Here is a 20,513-nt window from a genome sequence, read left to right as displayed (position 1 = left end):
ATGGATGGAGGGGCACCAGCTGAGCAGGAGAAGCCAAAGGACCCCTCCAGAAGTGACTGTCTACAGTTTGCAGCTGGGGAAGTGCAGGCCAGAGTAGAACATGGGCTCCTGGATCAGACAAGACACCCTTCTCTAGGCCTGAGTTTCCTCAATATGACATGGGTGTGGACTGGCTAATTCAAGGCCCCCTCTAGCAGCGATTCTCTTCAGAAGGTGTGCTGCCTTGGCCAGGGATGGGCCACATGAGCAGAGACTAGGAGCATTTACAGAGCAAGATGACAGGTCAGGGGTCTGATAAAATAGCAGACCCAGAGGCCAATGGGAAATCCAGCCCTGGAACTCTGTGTGCCCCTTGCCTTATGCAAGGAAAGGGCAGAATTCAGTTGCCCAGTGCATGGGGTTTTATTTCTATATTTCACATATTGTTTAAACACTGCTTTTATAATACAAAAGAAAAAAAATTGTTTTTTGGTTTTGGTACCAGGGATTGAACCCAGGGGCACTTAACCACTGAGCCATATCCCCAGCTCTTTTTAATATTTTATTTAGAGACAGGGTCTTGCCAAATTGCTTAGGGCCTCACTAAGCTGTGGAGGCTGGCTTTGAACTCACCATCCTCCTGCCTCAGCTTCCCGAGCAACTGAGATTACAGGCCTATACCACCAAGCCCGACTCAGAATAAAATTTTTAAGAGAAGAAAAAAATGATATCTCACAGCTCACCTCTGTGAGCTTCCCCATGTGTCTGGAGCAGTGCAGCCTAGGTATTAAGATGTACCCTCTAAGGGCCCCAGGGAAGAACCAGTCACCCACTCCCTGCCTCCATGCTCGCAGCTCTCAGCACTTGTCCTGGACTTGGGTGCACGGTTTTTTACTCCAAGAACAGACATGGTGGGTCATGAAGGAGGATTAAGGGGAAAGTCAGCCCTGACCCTAACAAGCAGCACCTGTAAAGGCTCTTCCTGATTACACAATTCCTCCCACCCCCTCTCCTGATTCTCACCCCAAGGATCCTCACCTTCTGGCCTTGCAAGAGAATTACTGTCTCCATTTTACAGCTGAGGAAACTCTCAGAGACGATGGGCCACTTGTTCCAGGTCACAAAGGTAGAAGCTGATAGAGCCAAGAGCCAACCAGAATGAGGAGATCCTGGTGTGGTCACCCTGTTTTGTGTCTATGCTAAAGCTTTGAAGATTTGGAGAAGGAACTAGGCTATCCAGCAGTTCTTGAACTCCAGGAAAACTGACTTGTCAGAAACAAATTCATAAGAAAGTGAAATATCTTATTACTATTAATTTACTAGTTCCTAATGAGAAATTAGCCAAGAGAACTGGATACACATATTTATTGATGACTAAAGAATTTAAAAAACATGAGCGTCCTCTCCCGTTCTCTTCTGGGGCAGAGGAATGAGCCCATGTGGTTTTGTGGATTCCCTTCTGAGAAGGAGAGGGTGAGGAGATAGTAGGAGAGTGCTTCAGAAGCACTGTGACGTGGAGCCGGTGAGAGTTCAGTCATTCAAACCCAAGTTCAAGTCCTGGCTTGGCCACTGACAAACTCTAACCTTGGACAGGTTACTCAGGCTTTCTCATTCTCAGCTTGCCCATCTATAAAGTGAGGATAACGGCAGCACTTGCCTCTCAGAGTGTTTGGAAGTTAACATGAGATGCACTGAGAGGTGTGTAGCTAGCTATTTTAAAGCTGGACTTTCAGGGCTGGAGGTTTAACTCAGAGGTAGATTGCTTACTTGTGTGGTGTGTGCAAGGCCCTGGGTTCTCCCTCAGCAAAACAAATACACCTACCCACACACACACAGCAGATTTTCAAGAGCAGAGAGGAAGAAGTCAGAAATTCGGCAAGATCCAGGATCAAGAAGCCCAAGGACTCTTGGGAAATGTTTAGAAAGAATGGACCGACCACTTCAGGATGCACCCAGTAGCAAGCAGGAGGGGACTCGCTACCCTGTGTGTGGTTCATGGTCACTGTGTTAGGCAGCTTATCATCAATTTAAAAGGAGGAAAGGTTTATTGTGGCTCATAGTTTCAGAGGTTTCAGCCCATGGTTGCTTGGCCTTGTTGCTTTGGGCCTGTAGTGAGGCAGAACACATGGCAGAGTGTATGTGGTGAAGCAGAGCTGCTCACCCCAGGTGTCCAGAAAGCAGAGAGAGAGAGAGAGAGAGAGAGAGAGAGAGAGAGAGAGAGGGAGGGAGGAAGGGGCTGGGGGTCCCAATATTTTCTTATGGCCACACCCCCAATGACCTCACTTCCTCCCACAAGGCCCCACCTCCTAAAAGTGCCACCAGCTCCCAGTGGTGCCATCAGCTGGGGCCCTTCAGAGAGAGGGTAAGGTCCCTCCTTTGGGATGACAGGAGCAGAAGAAGCCGTCTTCAGTTGTGTCCATTCAAGCCCTGCCTGTGACATATGGAGTATTGGCTAGAAAGAGCCCAACATTAGAGACAGAGAGAGACTCTGACTCAGAACTGAGGGACCAATTTGGAGCAGAGATCAAAGCAGCTAACGGCCCAGATGAATGTCAATCAAGTCAGTTCAGCAGGCTCAGGGAGATTTTCCAGACGTCACCCAGCACGAGGATGTCATCCCGGAGGATGGAAGGAGATTAAGAGCACAGGCATCTTACCAGGAGAGTCTTCTCGCCAGCAGCGGTTTGACCGTCTGCTCATCTAAAAGGGAAAGGTCTATGGCCCGGCACTGCTCCCTACCCTGCCCCATGGGCTGCTCCTCAAGCTGGGATCTCCGAGGCTTCTTACCAGCACCAGTATGCCCTGCAGAGACAGTGAACAGATGTTACAGGGTCCTAGATGCTGCAGCAGCCCAGGTTTGCCCGTTCCTCCTAAACACTTTCAGATAGAACTCATGACATCTCGAGGCGCATGGAGTGTGGCCAATCTGATGCTGCCAGCTTGGGTTTTCTACTGCATCAAGAAAGAATGAGGCCAGACATCAGGAAGGACTTCTTGTAGAAGGAGAATCTTGCTCCATAGCAACGAGATCATATCCAAGATTACTGGTAATTCTGCCGTTTCCTTTTCTCGGATCACAAGACTCCTGCTTTCAACAAGCACACTGTGACTTGCGTAGGCACGCACCTCTAGGCCATCAGAGACCCTATGGTGAGATTGAGCTTGTGAGGCATTGTCCTTCCCTGGAAATAACTCAGGACCAAAGGAACATCCACCATGGTGGGGAGAGTAGGATTGACCTCGGTTGGAACAGGAGAAGAATGGAATGAGGGACTTTATAGCCCTGAGAATACAAAACACCTGGGCAAGGTGTCATGGCCTGCCCTGGAATGGGCTGGGTACCTAGAGTTTGTGTGAGCCACCATAATAGGCTCTGGGAGGGGCCACAGCGGAGGACATAAGGTCCCCACTCTCCAGGGAGCAATTGACTTATGAACCTGGAACTGAGGAGGCCTGGCACCCAAACAGGTGCTACAGGGTTCTTGAACATTAATTCATTAACTCTCCCAGCAAAATCATGGAGGAGTTATCCCCATTTTTGTACGTGAGGAAACAGGCTCAGAGAAGTTAAGGAACCAGCCCAACCCCACACAGCTAGTAAGCAGTGGGATTTTAAGCAAGGATGGTCTGCCTGGTTCTAAATCTCTCACTTGTTACTCGGTGCTGTCTCCCAGTCTTTCTTACTTTCTGTTATGCTTCTCTTGGCACCATCTCTAACTCGGCGCTTCAGAAATTACACCACACAGAAAGCCCAATACCTCTCCATTGAGACAAATCCAGTGCAAGACACATATAAAAAAAGATAATTCAAGTTGGTCTGTTCTTCATTCTAAAGTAACAGCCTTCCATCGGCTCGAACTCTTTTACAATGGTCTAGGGAAAACGGATGATGGTCTTGCTTTTTGTTTTCTTATTTGACAGAATGAATGTTGGGAGCTACTCCTTACGAGCATTTTGCATTAATCATTTCCTCCATTTTCACTGTCTTCTTAGGGCCATCTCGGTCCATAGAGAGGACAGTGGGGCACAAGGTCAGGTGACCTACCCAAGGCCACACAGCAGGTGCATGGCTCAGCTGACTTCACACCCAGGCAGTGTGGCCACATCTGCATTTGTGACCACAGTCGGCTGCCACCACCTGTGGTCTCCCATGCTCCCTCCTCTCAGGGACACCAAAGGCACTCACACCCTGGACTCAGTTGGGCTGATACCTCTATTACTGGGTAGCCTTCTCCCAACATCCCATTTCTGTGAGCTGCTCTTTTTCTTTTGATTTTTTTTTTTTTTGTAGTGGGAGTTGAACCCAGGGGCACTTTACCACGGAGCTACATACCCAGTCCTTTTTGTTTTTTTAATTGTTTATGTCGAGACAGGTCTTGCTAAATTGCTGAGGCTGGCCCTCAACCCGCCAGACTCCTGCCTCAGCCCCCAGACTCCCTGAGACTCTAGGTGTGCACCACTGCATCCAGCTCCATTCCCCTGTGGCCCTGGCTGGTCAACCACTGTCCGTGTGGAGGTCATCACAGATCCAGGCTATGAAGAGCCAGAAGGGGAACCCACCTAAGGAAAAACTCCATTTCCTTTCCTAAAACTCTTCCTTGCTGTCATGTTGGGGTCCCACACTGTGAGCACAACCCAGCTGCAGTCAGAGCCCTGCCATCTCACCAGCCCTGCCAGCATGGAGTTGGAGGGACCACTGCCCTTGAAGGTGCATCTCTGACCCTTGTGGATCTTCAAGATCCTGATTGTTCTGGAGCCTCCTCTATCATACACCGTGCAAACTTGGTGCTCACGTGAAGAAGACACCAGGAAGCCAGGGAGAACATCGCCGATAAGGAGAAGTCGGGGTATGAGGAACGCAAATTAGAACTCAGATTCTCCTGAGAAGGGATAGAATACACAGGGTATGAAAATCTTCCAAAGTCCCGTTTCTTGTGTTGGTTACATGCAGATATTTTTCTTTATGCCTCACATATCTGTGGTACATATTTGCATATAAAATAGTTCATAATAAGAGAAAAATTAAGCAAAAACTAGTGTTCACCAAGGCTTAAATCCTTTTTTTTTTTTTTTTTTTTTTTGTGGTGTAGGGGCTGGAACCCAGGGAGGGCCTCGTGTATCCTGGACAAACTCAACCACACTACAACACCAGTCTCAGGCTGAAAATCTTAAATGCTGTCCAAATCAGCCGTGGGATGATTTTAGGTTGTATGTCCAAGGGAAAATTCCAGATTCTCCCTTTTAAGATGGGGAGATGAGAGTGTGAGGAGACAGGAACTGCCTTCTTCTAGGGGGAGTGGTGCAAACAGACATGGAAGGTAAGAAACTGTGAGGTGTACTTAGGTGCCCCCGGAATTTGTCGGCCAGGCCAAAGAAAAACACGCAGATGTGACACTGTGTGGTGCCTTAGGGAGGGGCAGGAGGGCATTCTTGATTTGGCTTCCAGATCCGGGCCCATTTATGAGAACATAAAGTGCTTGGAAATAGTGGGGTTCCAGGGGCAAGGAGGTAGCATTAGTCAGAGGTCCAGCTTGGGAGCCTGTGAGGGAGATGATACCCTGAGAAGGCCTGGGGAAGCTTCCAGAAGAGGCCTCCATGAGCACTTTAGGGTTCTCCCTACCAGATGTTAGCTTTCATGGTTGAAGGGGCAAAGCAGGAGGGTTCCATATTCACCACCTAGGACAGTCAGCAGTGACACCCTACTGTGAGTAGGTGGCCCGGATGGGGAAAGGCTTGAGCCCAGAGAAGTGGCTGTGATTCTTTTGACAGGAAATCCCTGAAGACAAACCAAACCTGCTAGCACCTTTTGGAACAGCTGGGGAACCAAAGCCTGGAGTCTCCCAGGAGTCAACAAGGAGAGAAAATAACTTACGCTCTCAGAGCCCTGGGGGACTGGGCGGGAGAAGCGGCTGTCACAACCTGTGAAGTCAGGACAGACTCTGGAAGTGGCTGAGCCCGGAAAGCCACGTCTACCCCCCTCCAGGGGTTCCTATTCTAAGCCCTGACTTCTGGCTTCGTGATGGCCGACAAGGGGCCACAGGCCAGGGGAAGGGCTGGCTGGCTCGGATCGAATGACATCGTGGAAAGGCTTCTACTGTGGCCTTGTCTGTTGGGGGCAGGGGAAGTGGAGCCGGTTGATGGCTCTCAGCAGGAGCAGGGATGGACAGTGTGGGCCCCTGGCCCATGTGAAGGGCCCTGGAGGATGGAAGAAACTGGGTTTCTCCTTCCTCCCAGGTGTCAGAGCATCTTGTCAAACTTCCCACTTGATGATGGGAACAGGGCAACGTGGAGAGGGGACATGATTTGCCCAAGGTGACCCAGGAGGCAGAGGGTGGGACTCCATCTGACTCCCAGGGCAACATTTTTGAGCCTGTTCTTTGAATCAGCGTGGAATGAATTTGTTTCCTTCCCTGTCACTGACACTGGTCCTCTGTTGACCTCAAACACTCTTAGCACCGTCTGGGACCCCAAACGATGCCTGGCTTCCCATGCTCAGTGCCTTCATTTTGACCACCTAAAAGTCACTGCATTGATTCAGAGGAGGGAGCAAAATAAGTGTTTTAGTAACGGTTGAAAAATCTTGAGGGGATTTGAAGCATGTTGTTAGCTTTTGTCTGGAAAATGCTGCATTTCTTTGTCCCAGAAGAGCTTTGAGAATGGCTGGCAGAGCCAGGGATAATCAGGTGCAATTGGCTAGGGCCTCAGGAGGAGCCTCCCAGCCTGAGCATGCCTCCAACCTTCAAAACCCTGCTAGCAAGAGCTCCCATCATGACAGCCATTGCAGAGATGGACAAACTCCCATCATGACAGCCATTGCAGAGATGGGCAAACTCCCATCATGACAGCCATTGCAGAGACGGGCAAACTCCCATCATGACAGCCATTGCAGAGATGGGCAAACTCCCATCATGACAGCCATTGCAGAGATGGGCAAACTGCCCTCAACTTGACCTCCCACAAGTGCCAATCATATCAAGACCAGCGATCCCCTCAGGGGTTTAGCCTCCAGGGCCTCTTTATTTCCTTCTCCCAACTCTCTGCCACCCAAGCCAGCCTCTGGCAGGAGAAAGATGGGCCTAGATGTGCCCTCTCCCTCTCCCATGCCTCCCCCTTCCCAAGCAGAGCCCCCTGCCCCCCTCTGGTTCTCACTCAGCAGCTCTGCATTTGTTCCTGTCCCTTCAGCTCCTGGCATTGGATAACCTGGCCTGCCAGAGCCTGCCTGGAACCTCAGAGGGGACACTCACTACCCAGAGTCAGTTCCCTGGCAGGGGTTGTATGAATACTGGTGCATACCTGCCCGTTTCTGTATAAAGGCTACCCATGGGTCTTTGGTCTTTATCACTTTCCTGGAAAAGAGATATTCGCATCCCTGTTTTGCAGATGAGTTGTAAGATAGGTATGTTCACTCAAGACCACCCAACTAGTAAGTTGCAGACCTGGGGGGCCTTGCTCCTCTCAAGTTCTCTTACCTCTGAATGAAGATCCCCTCAGCACTAAGAATAATGACCACCAGTGTCTGAAAAGCCTGGTGGTGTATGGTACCCAAACATTTTCTCTGTATGACCAGAGCTGCCTACAGCCCTTGATCAGTTCTCAGCATATGGAAAGTATGCCATGATTACTGATCCACTACAGTATTTTTAGCCTGGGTCCGTGAAGTCTGTACAGCCCCTGATGTGAAGGTAATCATTGACATGTCTCTAGGAAGAGAACCCAGAACTTTCAGCCAAGGTGTCTGGAGCCCAGAAAAGCTCTATAGGTCAGGGAGCTAAGAGACCAGGGTAATTCCAGATATCAAGAAAAGGAAAAGAAAAAGAAACCCTAGGTATCTATTATGGGGCTGAGTTCTCCAGAAAGCAGATTCTGAGCTTAGTGTGTGGACTTTTTGCTAGGGTATGCTGGGGATGAGTCTCCACAGAAGCCTAGACCTGGGAAAAAACCAACTGCAAATGTCCAGTAGCAGCCTTGGCCAATCACACCAGGAGTTCTGGATGGAGACTTATCAAACGTGCCCTATGTTGGGTCAGAATGGCTGGGTCTGTACATTCCCATCTCAGTTGGTCATCAGATATGCACAGCTCTGGAAGGATGTGACCATGGGCCAGGAAGTTCTCTGTAACTGAAACAATCCCTGGTGGGGACAATCTCTGAGGGATGATAGAGCTGACAGCTGAAGACAATTCCCAACAGTACACCTACTAGCTGGGCAAAAGGTCCTGCCACCAAGGAAGGTCTAGGTGGTGCTTTGCCAAGTCTACCTTCCATCTCAGTATCTCTGTCCTTGAGAAAGTACATAGGTTAAATGCTGTACATCTGCCCACCTATCCATCCCCCGCAGCCAGCCAGCCAACCATTTATCCAGCTAGCTGTTTATTCAAAATTTATGAAACACGTCTTACAAACCAACCTATTGTGAAAAGCACCTGCGATTAAAAGGTGAACATGGCAGAGTCTGATAGAGAAGAGAAACACATTAGAGCACAAAGTGGTCATTGCTAAAAGAGAATCAAGTGCCAAGGATTATCAGAGCACATGAGAGATGGGTCTGACTTCCTGGGGGGCAGCAGGTGAGTCTTGAAGGAGTTAACAAGGCAGAGGAAAGGCCTGGGTGGAAGGGCAGGGGGGCATGGAGAGAAGGTACTTCAGATGGAGGTGATCCTCTGAGAGGTGCAATTGTCTGCAAGGGCTTGATGGACATGGGGACAGTGTGGACAAAGTGGATAGGTCACTTGGTGGTGATGAGACGGGAAAGGGAGACAGAGTAGGATTGTGAGTGGACGTTATCCATCAGTACTCTGCAGTCACTGGTGGGTTTTGAGCATTAAAGCACTTGCATTTTAAGAAGTCAGCTCTGATGGGAAATGACAGAAAGGATGAAGAGTTCCCTGGGACCCTGGGGGAGCTGTCTATGTGCCAGGACCAGGCATGCACAGCAGGTGCCTAGCATCCCTCTGAGCCTAAGCCAGCTTCTCCCCTGAGTCACCTTCTTTTGAAGGGATGTTGGGGTTCGTCACACAGGTCATTGTGATCTTGAGCGCATGCGATGTTCCTCTGAGCAACTGCTTGTTCCCCATTTTCTCAAAGATCTTCACTTCCTGTACTAGAATCCTGTGTTCTCATGCCGGGGCTGACCTCCACTGATGGCCCAGGCCCCTGCAGATGTATCAGCCTCATGTCTCAAGGACAAGCCAAGCTTTCTAAGAACTCCCTCATCAGGGTGCCCTTCACATCCTATTTTTTCCTTCCATGGTTTTACTTATATTGCCACTCAAGGAATTTTTTTCAGCAGCTGGACGGGGAGCCGAAGAGAGCCAAGATCTTGAGGACCCTCCCCTGCCATCACCCTGGAGCTCAGTGGAGGGGCTTAGAAGAAGTGATTCACTTTTTTTAAAGTGCTATGTTCAAAGTCCCCAAGACCACTCCAAGCTTTGGGGATCCATTAGGAGGACTCCCAGGACTCAGCATCTGATCAGCTACATGGCTTGACTTGTTACAAAGACAGGACATAAGGCAGAAGCTCAGACAAGGGGAAAGGCACATGGAATAAGGCCTGGAGGAAGGCCAAAGGTACAATGCAATGAAGTCAGACCAAGCTGCCCAGAGCCTTCTCCCAGTGGAGTCATGCAGTTCTTCCAGCATCAAGTTGTGAGAAGTGTGAAGTGTTGTCTCCCAGGGAGGCTCATGGGGACCATAGTGCCCAGGGATTTTTCATGGAAGCTGGTCCTATAGATGCCCTCTGCCTAGTAGGTACCTGAGTTCTAGACTCCCAGAAGGAAAGCAGGCATTTACATAAACCATTTTGTGCCACAGTTTAGGCAGCGAGCCATCTTCATCATTGAGGGAATGATGGTGACATTCCCGAAATCCAAGTTTCCAGATGCCAAAGACTGACCTTTGAAGAAGGGCTTTCCAAGGATAGCAGTCCCAGGCCTGCGGTGAGAACTCTTTTCTTTACAAGTGAATACTCTGTGACGGACTTATGTGTCTTCAGTCTCTTTTCAATGTTTTTATGAGTGCATTATAGTTATACACACTATTGGAGTTCACTTTGACATAATCATACAGGCGAAGAACATGATGTGCTTCACTTCAGTCCCCAGTACTTCCTCTTTCCCTTCCCTCCTTCCTCCTCCTGTTTCTCTATTACTTTCCAAGTATACATCTTCCAAAGGAGGAAAATATAGCCAGACATTGTGGTACACGCCTTTAATCCCAGAGGCTCAGGAGGCTGAGGCAGGAAGATCTCAAGTTCAAAGCCAGCCTCAACAATGGGGAGGCACTAAGCAACTCAGTGAGACCCTGTCTCTAAATAAAATACAAAATAGGGCTGGGGATGTGGCTCAGTGGTTGGGTGCCCCTGAGGTCAATCCCCAGTATCAAAAAAATTACACACACACACACACACACACACACACACACAAACACTCTAGAACTTCATGGACAAATCATGTAATATGTCCCTTTTATAATTACTGTACAATTTAGCATTTTAGTAGTCTCTACTACATCTAAGTTTTAATAAATTTAGATGTCCAACTGAAAAGAACAAGAAAGAAGATATTCATGTCACAGAATGAAAGAATGAATGAACCCCATCCACAGGATTCTTGTCCTAAAAAATCTAACCCCCTAGCGATGGCAGCTGCTTATGTGTGGGCTCAATCCAGCAACTTCTAGAGGCTGAAGAGACTATGTCTTGGAAGGAAAGATGTTCTGGATCCTGTGGATTGAAGAAGATGGTCCCTAAGAAATAGATGATCCAACCTTCTGTAATAGCCTAGGATGAAGATTCCAACCTTTCCTCAGACTGTCTGTAAACACGGAGTGCAGAGAGGAAAACAGCCAAGAACATTCTAGTGATCCTCAGCTACTAACATTCTACTGATGCTCTGAGCACTCAGGCCTCTTCTGTTCCCTGACAAAGTGACCAAAGCACTGGTCTATGCTGTGGGCACTGGACAAATGCCCATCCAGGAAGTGCCCCACATTGTGGTGGGCATAGCTGATGGGCCTGCCCTGGCAGGTGCTTAGCACCCAGAGATTCCTCAGAGGCCATGGATCCCATGAGCTGGTGCCATCTAAAATCTCTTCACCGTGTTGCTGCTCCCGTGGGTCATCTGGAGGGCTGGAAAAGGCCGTGAACTATGATGGAAAACCCATGTTTCAGTTTTGTGAAGGTTGACAGGAAGGCCAAGTGTGGAGAACCCTCCATATTATTTTTCTGTGGATTTCTCTGAGACTCTATGTTGTAGGGGTCTAGCTCAAAAAGCAAGCAGCCACCACCACTGTCACCATTGATCAAGGACTTCTGAGTGCCAGGCACTGTCCTAGGGGCTGTGCATGCCTTATCTGTTCCCACTGGCAACCTTGCAAAATTCTTATTAGGATATCCATTTTGCAGATGAGGAAATAAAGCCAAAAGGAAGACAGGCAACTTGCCCAACATCACATAGGAAGTAGCAGAGCCATTTTTAACCCTTTCCTGACACGAAAACTCATGTCTTTTGTCCTCTACTATATAACCCAAGACTTTGCCATATTGGTGAGTGCTCTCCAGGTTTCCATGGCCTCCTTCCACCAAACAGCCTATAGGGAAGTCTAGGGCAGGAAGGCAAGGACAAGATCCCCTTTCCAACACTTTCATGATACATCTGGAAGGTTCCAGCCTGTTGGGTCCCTGTGCATAAGCAGACAAAGGTGGAGTGTGTTCTTAGCCAGAGAACCTGGATCCCTGGGGCTGGTGGGCTCTGGTGGACTGGCCTCTGTACACGGTGTGTGCATATGTGCATGCCTGAGTTGGCTGTGCACAGCCTCGCTCCCAGGCCTTGTGAATGAACTCAAGGAAGAAGGCCTTGTAGCTTTTGTCTATATCCAGAGGGGCAGCCACAAACAGAGGCTTATGCCAAGGGCCTCTGTTATTTCTAAAAGTTGATTTGTTTTAATGCCAATAATTTATTTGGGACAAGGTGACCCCAGGAAGTACCCATAGGAGAGTGGGAAAACAAGATATAGAAGAGAAGGAAGCCAATGTGGTCTTTGTAAATGATCCAGTCACTGCTTTGGGCAGCCAGGGATCAGTTCCCTAGGAACTTTGGAAAATGGTGTAGAATCTGCCTCACAGTTATCCCACCCAAAGGACAAGGGTGCTGTGGCGTTTACCCCCTACCCTTCATTGTCATTAGCTGAATGCAGCCATTGAGGGCCATCAATCACCTAGAATCTGTTGCCAGGCATATTCCAACAATCAAAGCAAGAAAAGGGCTATTCTTCTAGATATTTGTGGCCCTGAGTAGCCACTAGTTCCCTAAAGAGTCTTGGAAACCTCTGGAGTGAAGAAGCCTTGGGTGTCTGTGCTGAGAACAGGCTGGAGAAGAGACGGTGAGGCGGAGTGCTCCTCCAGGCCCTGGAGCAAGTTGTGCTCGTGGTGGAAAAGGACTATTTTCGTGTTCTCTGAGGGAAGAAAGGGGCATGTGCTACAGCAAGAGGAGTTGAAGTTAGGTCTTAAAAAGAAATTTCTGGTGATGCTAATGGAAAAAAAAAAAACATATCAAAGATGCCCAGACCTACATCCAACCATGCAGCTTGACTGGTAGCCACACGAGAAATGGTAGAGCAAAGAACTCTGCAGTAGCAACAAGGGTTCCCTATTACCAAGGTCATCCCATAAGCCATCCTTCAGCTGTGAGGGTTCAGGGGGTGTGGGGGGACAGATGGAGATCAGGTAAAGAGAGCACTTTTCATCCCACTCCTGGTTATTCTCGCACATCTCTGGGCACCCCAAGGAGAAGAAGTCCTTCTTCTGAGATGACTTGGAGAAACTTCCATGAAGGCAAAATTTCAGAAGAAATAAGTCCTGCAGTTGCCCATCTCTCTGTGCCAAAGTGCCCCACCTCCCTGGGCCCCCCGCTTCTCCTCTGTAAAAGAGGAGGGGTTGCCAGGCTGCATTAGATGACCCTAAGTCCCCTTCCAGTCCTGACCTCTATCCCTGTCTATGTAGAGGCCACTCCCAGGACCCTGGGGGTTCTTTTTAATTCACTCATCAACAAGTCTTGATTGAGTACTCAGTGTTTGTCCAACATTCACTGGGGATATGAGAATCAGATAAAATCAGGCCCCGGCTTCTAAGAAGGGCTAGAAAGGGGAAAAGTAGTTTATTTATTGAGCATGTACTCTCTGCTGAACACCTTACATCTATGGACTCCTATATTCCTCACTACAACCCCACGAGATAGGCATTAGTACATCCATTACACAGATGAGGAAACCAAGGATCAGAGGCAAAACAGCCTGCCCCAAGCCACTCAGTAGTTGGGCTTGGATTTGAGCCCCTGCTGGTAAGCATGATGCTGCTCCTCCTCCAAGAAATAGGCAGCAACTCTCTAAGGACGTGTTCTTCTAGAAGGCAGGGCAGTGAAAGCTGCAGTCACCTGGGTAGGCTCCTGGAGAAGGTGGTTTGGTTTGGGGCCTTGAGGGAGGGGCTAACTTGGAGATTGTTGGGGGATAAAAGCAACCTGAGTTCACTAGCTCCCCAGAGTATGCTGCAGTGTGGCTGCTTCTGTCAGAGAGCTGTCTTCTTAGGTAAGCAGGAGGGCAGCAGCCATGCTCAGCCTGCTAATGGCTCCTTAAAGAGAAGAGGGGCCAGGAGAGAATAGATGCCTCCCTCAGCCCAGCAGGACCAGATCCCTCTTCCTCAAAGACCCAGCTCCCAAAACCAGAGTCCACCCACCCTAGAGAGGCTTACATTCAAGCCAGGCCTTTCAGTATCTCTCATTGCCCCAAACGCGTTTGGGCTAAAGATGACACTGCTTCTGTGCAAATTCACTCCCTCCAGCTTCCTAAGCTAATGGCCCTGGAGCCCAAGCACTGATAAGTAGTTAACACTTATATATAGCAGTGACCATGAGCCAGGCAGTTTTAAGAATTTTAACTAACTTTAGCCGTCCAAATTCCCCTTTAGGTAGGTACCATGATTCTGCCCATTTTATAGATGGGGAAACAAGAGGTTAGGGAAGTTAAGTAACCGGAGTTAAATCAGGAACACATAGCTGAGAAGAGGCAGATTCCAGATCTGAAGACAGTCATTCTTAACCTCTCGGCTTCTAGTTTTAAGCAGAGCATCATGGACTCTGGCCACTGTTGATCCTTTTCTCTATCTGAGATACCCTCCCCAAGTTCAGGTTCACCCCCTGGCCATCATCATAGCCCCTCCCTAGGGGGGACTGCAGAAGACACCCCCAGCGGTCCCCCTCACTGGAAAGGCCCAGTTGCCAGAAAAGTCAGGCCACATGCCTGTCCCCCTCTCCCCCAACCGAGCACCCGTTGCCTTTTGTTCACAGCGATGGCTCCTGCGCCCAGGCTGGTGGGGGCATGGAGGACTCCGTGGTGGCAGCGGCGGCGGTGGCAGCCGGCAGACCCAGTGCCCATGCCCCGAAGGCTCAAGCCCAGGAGCTGCAGGAGGAGGAGGAGCGGCCGGGGGCGGGGGGTGCCTCCCCGAGGGCCGGCCCCCACCGCGTGGCCTCCCCCGGCCAGCAGCAGCCTGCCCTGACAGCGCTCTGCTCCCACGCCCCTGCCGCCTCGGATTACGAACTCTCCCTTGACCTAAAGAATAAACAGGTACCCAGGGCCTCCCAGGGGGGCGGGGAGGGTGGTGAAGGGGCCCTGCCTTTGGGGGCTGTCCAGGGTACCAGGGACCTCCCGCTCTGGGCCCACCCTGCAGGCACACCCTCTTGCCCTGTTCTTCTGCATTGAGCCACCTAATCTGCCCTTCCCTGGAGTCGGTTCCTCAGGGAATGAACCACAGGCCACTGCCCAACTCCCATCCAGGTCCTTTACACGACAGGGCTGTCCTGAGGCAGTCTATGCAGGGACTCTGTCCCCTTCATAATGTGCAGGAAGCCTAAAATTTCCCACAGGCCCCTAGACAAGGAATCAAATGTTCACTGAAAAAGTCCTCACCTCCACTCTACTTACAAGACAGAGCCCAGCTCACATGTCCACCCAGGGCAAGCCTAATGCCCAGGCACACAGGTGCAAATGAGGTGTGAGCCAGTGTCCTTTTCTAGGTAGACAGAGGATTCCCAAGATTAACCCAGTTCAGGGAGTCTAGAGATCCCCCAAATCCCATGAAGGAGTTCTTGGCCTTCATTTGCTGTTCTGCAAAGCAGGAGGGAAAAGTGGTCAGTCAGACATGGGGTCCCACTGAGCCTAAAACAAAGATGATGCCGCTGTATGTTTTAGTGGACAATTAAGGGACCGGAAGGAAAGTCTTAAAATTCAGCCCTCAGAACAAAGCACAGGGTGCAGACAGTCGTGTGTGTGTGTGTGTGTGTGTGTGTGTGTGCGCGCACACACACACACATGCTTAGAGAAAGATATGATTATGTGATGCTCTTAAGAAATAGCTTTGAACTTGGAGACAGAAATGGGATTCAATCCTTGTTGTTCCTCTGCTAACCTGTGATTTGGGGGATGATAGTTAAGCACTCTGGGACTGGTTTCCTCATCAGCAAAATTGGGAACTAGACTTTGAATCACCTCTAAGATCCCCACTGGCTCTGGAATGTGTAGGATCCAAAGAATCGTTATTTAATCCAGTGGACAAGGTGAATCTTAGGAAAGGAAGCAAGTAGTAAAGTTATAGGACTGGGTCAAGCCAAATTAACCTCTTTTCTTTCTTTTGGCATCAATCCAGGCCATTATCTTGGATTAGGGGCCAGCTGTATCAGTGCATCTGGCTTTCAGTGAAGTGTTTTAACAGAATCTCCCATGATATTTATGTGAACCAGAAATGAATAGATGGACTAAGTTGTGAACCAGAAATGAATAGATGGACTAAGTGACAATGTAATCATATGTGTTGTTATCAACCAGAACACACACTCACTCTCTCTCTCTCTCTCTCTCTCTCTCTCTCTCTCTCTCTCACACACACACACACACACACACACACACTGGTTTTCTATCAGTGCCACTTCCAGTGGAGTTAAGTGAGTGCTGTCCTTGGTCCTGTCCAAGTCAATCATTTTGACAAAGAACTGAACAAAGGCATGAAAGTTACGTTTCCCAAACTTTCCAAACTTTCTAACGGCATAAAGCTGAAGGAGAATAGCTAACATCTTGATCATAGAATCTAAGATTTTTAAAAAAAATATCTTATCAGAAGGGTATTTAAAATGAAAAAATTCAAATAGGAAGAAATCTAAAGTTTTGCTTGTAACTTAGAAAAGGCTGGAGCACTAGTAAATAGGTGGGCAGGCCAGGTTCTGGGAGAAAGGCTTTAGGGTTTCAGTCTACTGTGAGTTCAGGGTGCACCAGAATTAAGTGGAGCAGCTGCCAACACAGCGCACACACCTTCAGCATCCTTCACAGGAGGGCGAATAAGGCCCCAGCCTCAGGGTTAGTGGCCAGGGCCTTGTCTGCACCCTGTGCTTTGTTCTGAGGGCTGAATTTAAAGGTGAAATGAGAATCCTGAGTTTCCTGAAGAAGGAGAGCAGAATGAGTTGGGATCATGAAGAAATTCTAGAGAGGAAAGAAACCAAGTTTTAAATATGGAAGTACTGGCGTGTGAAAAAGTGACTAGATGTGTTTTTCATCATTCCAGGTAAAAATCATGGTACTGTGATAGCTTTAGGAAGGGAAGGTCTTAACTTATTTAGCAATTAAAATATAGAATACCCAGTAATAAGGTTTTTTTATTATTATTAGATGATCCATCAGGAACATGACAGTGTGACCTGGGAGTCACTTGGCCCAGATGAGAGTCCATGCACTTCCACACCACTCTCTGGTCTCCTTGAGGACACAAACTATCTTGCATTCATTTTTGTACCCTTCCCTTTGCGTCTAGCAGAGCATCTTAGACATAATAACATTTCAGTGAGTCTTGTTTTTAAATAACCATGCTATACAAAACAAGAAGTGGATAGGGTACCAAGAGAGAAAAAAAACATGCTCTTACCTGCTCCTTGCAAAGATATTGCTGTTCCACTTCAGGGGTATCCAGCTCATAATTCCAAAGAATACTTGTGCTTTGGCTTGGGCTGGAGACTCATTGAATTCTGACTGACTGAGTGGCTATAGAGTATCGTGAAGAATTCTGATTGGTGTTCAGACTTTTTGATAATAGGTATAATTCTAACTGATGGTTTTGCATGTCAAGCTGGTAGGATGAGGTCAGGAAAGGTGAGGACTGGCAGAGGATATAACACAGGACCTCTTGCCAAGTGAGTCCAGCCTTGAGGAACAGCTCATGTCCCCTGGCTTGTCTATCTTTCTAGACCAAGCATAGTCTGAGGGCGAGGGAAAAGGGCCAAAGGGGAACCAAGGGCTGGCAAGGTGATTGAGAACAGCACATATTTACAAGAGACTGGTCTCTACTTTTCTCTCTTTCTCTCTCTCTCTCTCTTTCTGCTAATGAGCTGCGTGACGTTGGGCAAGCAGCCTAACTTCTGTGGGTCTTAACAACCTCATATGTCTCCTTGGGGCTTTTCATGCTATTCTCTTTACTTCCATATCTGAAGTTCCTACTCCCGTCAACACTCCCGCATTGTCCTCCTTGCCTTAGGAATCACCTAGGTACTTCTTCCTCCTCTCTGGCAGCCTCCCAACCCTCCCAAGGCTGCCCAGGACACCCATTACATGCAGGTGATCTCTGTCACTGCTCTTCAGCCTTGGATTTTTATTTCCTGCTGACTTGACTTCTCCTTGAAGTCAGGGCAAGGGGCTTATTCATTATTATTCTCCAGGTCCTAGAACAGTGCCTGGCATGAAGAAGATGCTCAAGAGGGAGGAAAAACCTAGTGACATAAGGAGAGATGGGGAGGGGGTCTTGCCTATGCCCCTGGGAAAACTCCCACTGGTTCCCCTTCTTGAGCGGTGCCTCTTTCAACCTCGTCTCCAGATTGTAGCTGAATCTAACCATGCTGTGCCCTGGTGTGAAAGCCCTCGGTGGCTTCCAGCTGTGTGCAGTACAAAGTCTTCTGCAGGCTCCCCGTCACAGACCCAACCCCACACTAGAGTCCCAGCCATTCCTATGGCCGTTCCCTGAACCGTCCAGGTGTGCTTTGCCTCTGGGCCTTCCCCAGACCTTGGTGGATGTTACTTCCTCTGCTGAGAATGTTCCTTGCCTATCCACAGTCCTGCTTCACCTGGGTGGTCTCCACACAGACTTAGGCTCAAGGGGCATCCACTGAATGCCCATAGTTTACTCTGCTATCTGATATTTGTCCCACTCATAAGGACAAGAACCATGTTGTTCTCAAGCCACTGGGTGGAGCAGCTTGTGCACCGAACACCTCCAGGGGCACCATTCACTTCATAGTCCACCAAAAGAGCAGGTGGCTCCCAAGTTGTGCATGCAAAGCTGCCCTTATCTTTCCCACCACTATTCTCCAACACCCAGCACAGTTCCTGGAGCTTTGGAAATGCTCAATATGGAGAACGCATGAATGAATGAATGAGCAAACAAACAAATGCATGAATGAGGCCCAGCCTTGAGTTTCTCTGTTCCTGAATGTCCTTTTCCAAAGCCCTTCCCTATTTTAGTCTGCTATTTTGCCACTGTGACTAAAAGGCCCAACCAGAACAATTGTAGAGGAGGAAAAGTTTATTTAGGGGCTCATGGTTTCAGAGGTCTCAGTCCATAGACAGCAGACTCCATTTCTTGGGGTTCAAGGTGAGGCTGAATGTCATGGTGGAAGAGTGTGATAGAGGGAAGCAGCTCACATGATGATCAGAAAGCAGAGAGAGACTCCATTTGCCAGATACAAATATACACCCCATAGCCATGCCCCAATGACATACCTCCTCTAGCCACACCCCTCCTGCCCCCCAGTTACCACTCAGTTAATCCCATCAGGTATTAATCACTGATTAGTTTGGGCTCTAACCCAAACATTTCTCCTCCAAACCTTTTTACATTGTCTCACACTTGAGCTTTTGGGGGGGCACCACATCTAAATCATAACAAGAAGATTTTCTTACCCTGCCCCATTGTCCTCTGCTCCTTCTATCCAGGACCCTCTTGCTCTCTCTCACAGAGATTTTTTGGGTTAATCCTAGGGGGACAGAGGACCCCTTCAGAAAAGTGGAGGGCCCCGGGGTGATTTCCAAATTCATTCAAGCCCTTGAGGGAATTTGAATCTGGTCTGCACCACTGTTGATCCACAGTCCATCCTGGATCTTGAGGGAATTTGAATCTGGTCTGCACACTGTTGATCCACAGTCCATCCTGGCCGTGCAAGTTGCAAAGCTGTCTGTGCTGGTCAAGCACCGTGAGGCTGTGGAGCTACGGTCAGTAGCATCCAGGTCTTGTTCTCCAAGTCTGGGCCCTAGACAGAATGCACATTCTCCCAGATAGCAGTCCCCCTCCCAAGAGATCTCACACCCTCAGCCACAGGGCCCAGTCTCCATGGGGCACCTCTCCAAGGAGGAGTGATGGCTACATTTCTAAGTCACTTCCCCTCTCTGAGCCTCATCCATGCAGGAGCCAAGAATGTCTCTAGGCTCCTTCCAACTCCGAAGGAGGGCCCTGGAGCATGAGCCTGCAGGGCATGGTGGTGAAGGCAAGGCTCATCAGGGCTTATATCCCCATTCAATTTTAGATAATAGCATTGATAGTGGCCCTGTGCTTAGTCTGGGTTCACCATGATGTAAAAAACATAGTCCCAGCCCTCAGGGAGGTTCCAGTGGTTCTACTGGCACGCAGGCAGTACCAGCTAGTGCTGACTGAGCTGTGTGTCAGGCACAGGGCTGAGCACGTGCCATGAACAGTCTCCCAGGTCTGTATGATATCCCTGTGGGGTGGGCACTATTCCATCACCATTTCAGGGATGAAAAGAGTGAGACACAGCTCTAGGAAGTAGTGCAGCCAAGATGAAGAATCCACAGACCATGATTTTAATCCAGTACCTTCTATCACCCCTTGCTATTGCAGTGAAGGGCATAGCCTCCTTGGAAAGAGATGCACAGGGCCTATGGAGCAGCAGCCTCCTGGAGCAGCTCAATGTGAGGGAGTCTCTGTGACCCAGGGATTAGCTGATCATACTACTCCCCCCATGCCTGCCTGGCTGTAGTCAGCAGAGGTTCCCAAGGGCAGCCTTTCCTGATGAGTGCTTACCATGTTTCAGTTAGTGAGCCAAGAGGTGGGCACACAGGAGAGACACAATCCCAGGCCTGAGGGAGACCACAGTCCTATCCGGCACAGGTCCACCTCTCCTGTGGGCCTCCTGAACAACCCCAAAGTGTCTCTTCCCTCCCCAGACTCTGCTGCTCAATCTCATGCTAGGGTTTGCCTTGTCAGATTCCAGAAGCTCATAAAACACAAGGTTCTGATGTTCTCAACTGAGAAATCTTGGATCAGAGGAGATCCTTGCTCATGTCTGAAAGTCCCCCTCACCTGGCCCATGTACCCCAGCCCTATACCACCTCCCCTAGCTAGTTGTCCATGCCACCTCCCTACCCCTACTCCCCCCACCCCCACTCCCATACACTGACTTGGCCACCATCTCTCAGCTAACTTGTCAGGCAATCTGAAA

The 20,513-nt window shown here is 49.1% G+C and overlaps 1 protein-coding gene across 1 annotated transcript in view; it reads left to right on the top strand.

Moving 5' to 3' along the window:
- Positions 1–20,513, top strand: part of Iqsec3 (IQ motif and Sec7 domain ArfGEF 3) — a 103,386-nt gene that overhangs the window by 41,043 nt on the left and 41,830 nt on the right. The window contains exon 3 of the mRNA XM_077798689.1: positions 14,316–14,592. Coding sequence (XP_077654815.1) covers positions 14,316–14,592 — 277 coding nt within the window. The remainder of the gene's footprint in view (positions 1–14,315; positions 14,593–20,513) is intronic.

Source organism: Urocitellus parryii, chromosome 5 (genome assembly GCF_045843805.1).
Source record: "Urocitellus parryii isolate mUroPar1 chromosome 5, mUroPar1.hap1, whole genome shotgun sequence".
NCBI lineage: Eukaryota > Metazoa > Chordata > Mammalia > Rodentia > Sciuridae > Urocitellus > Urocitellus parryii.
The sequence above is the reverse complement of the archived record's forward strand: the minus strand, read 5'-3'. Positions and strand labels throughout refer to the sequence as shown.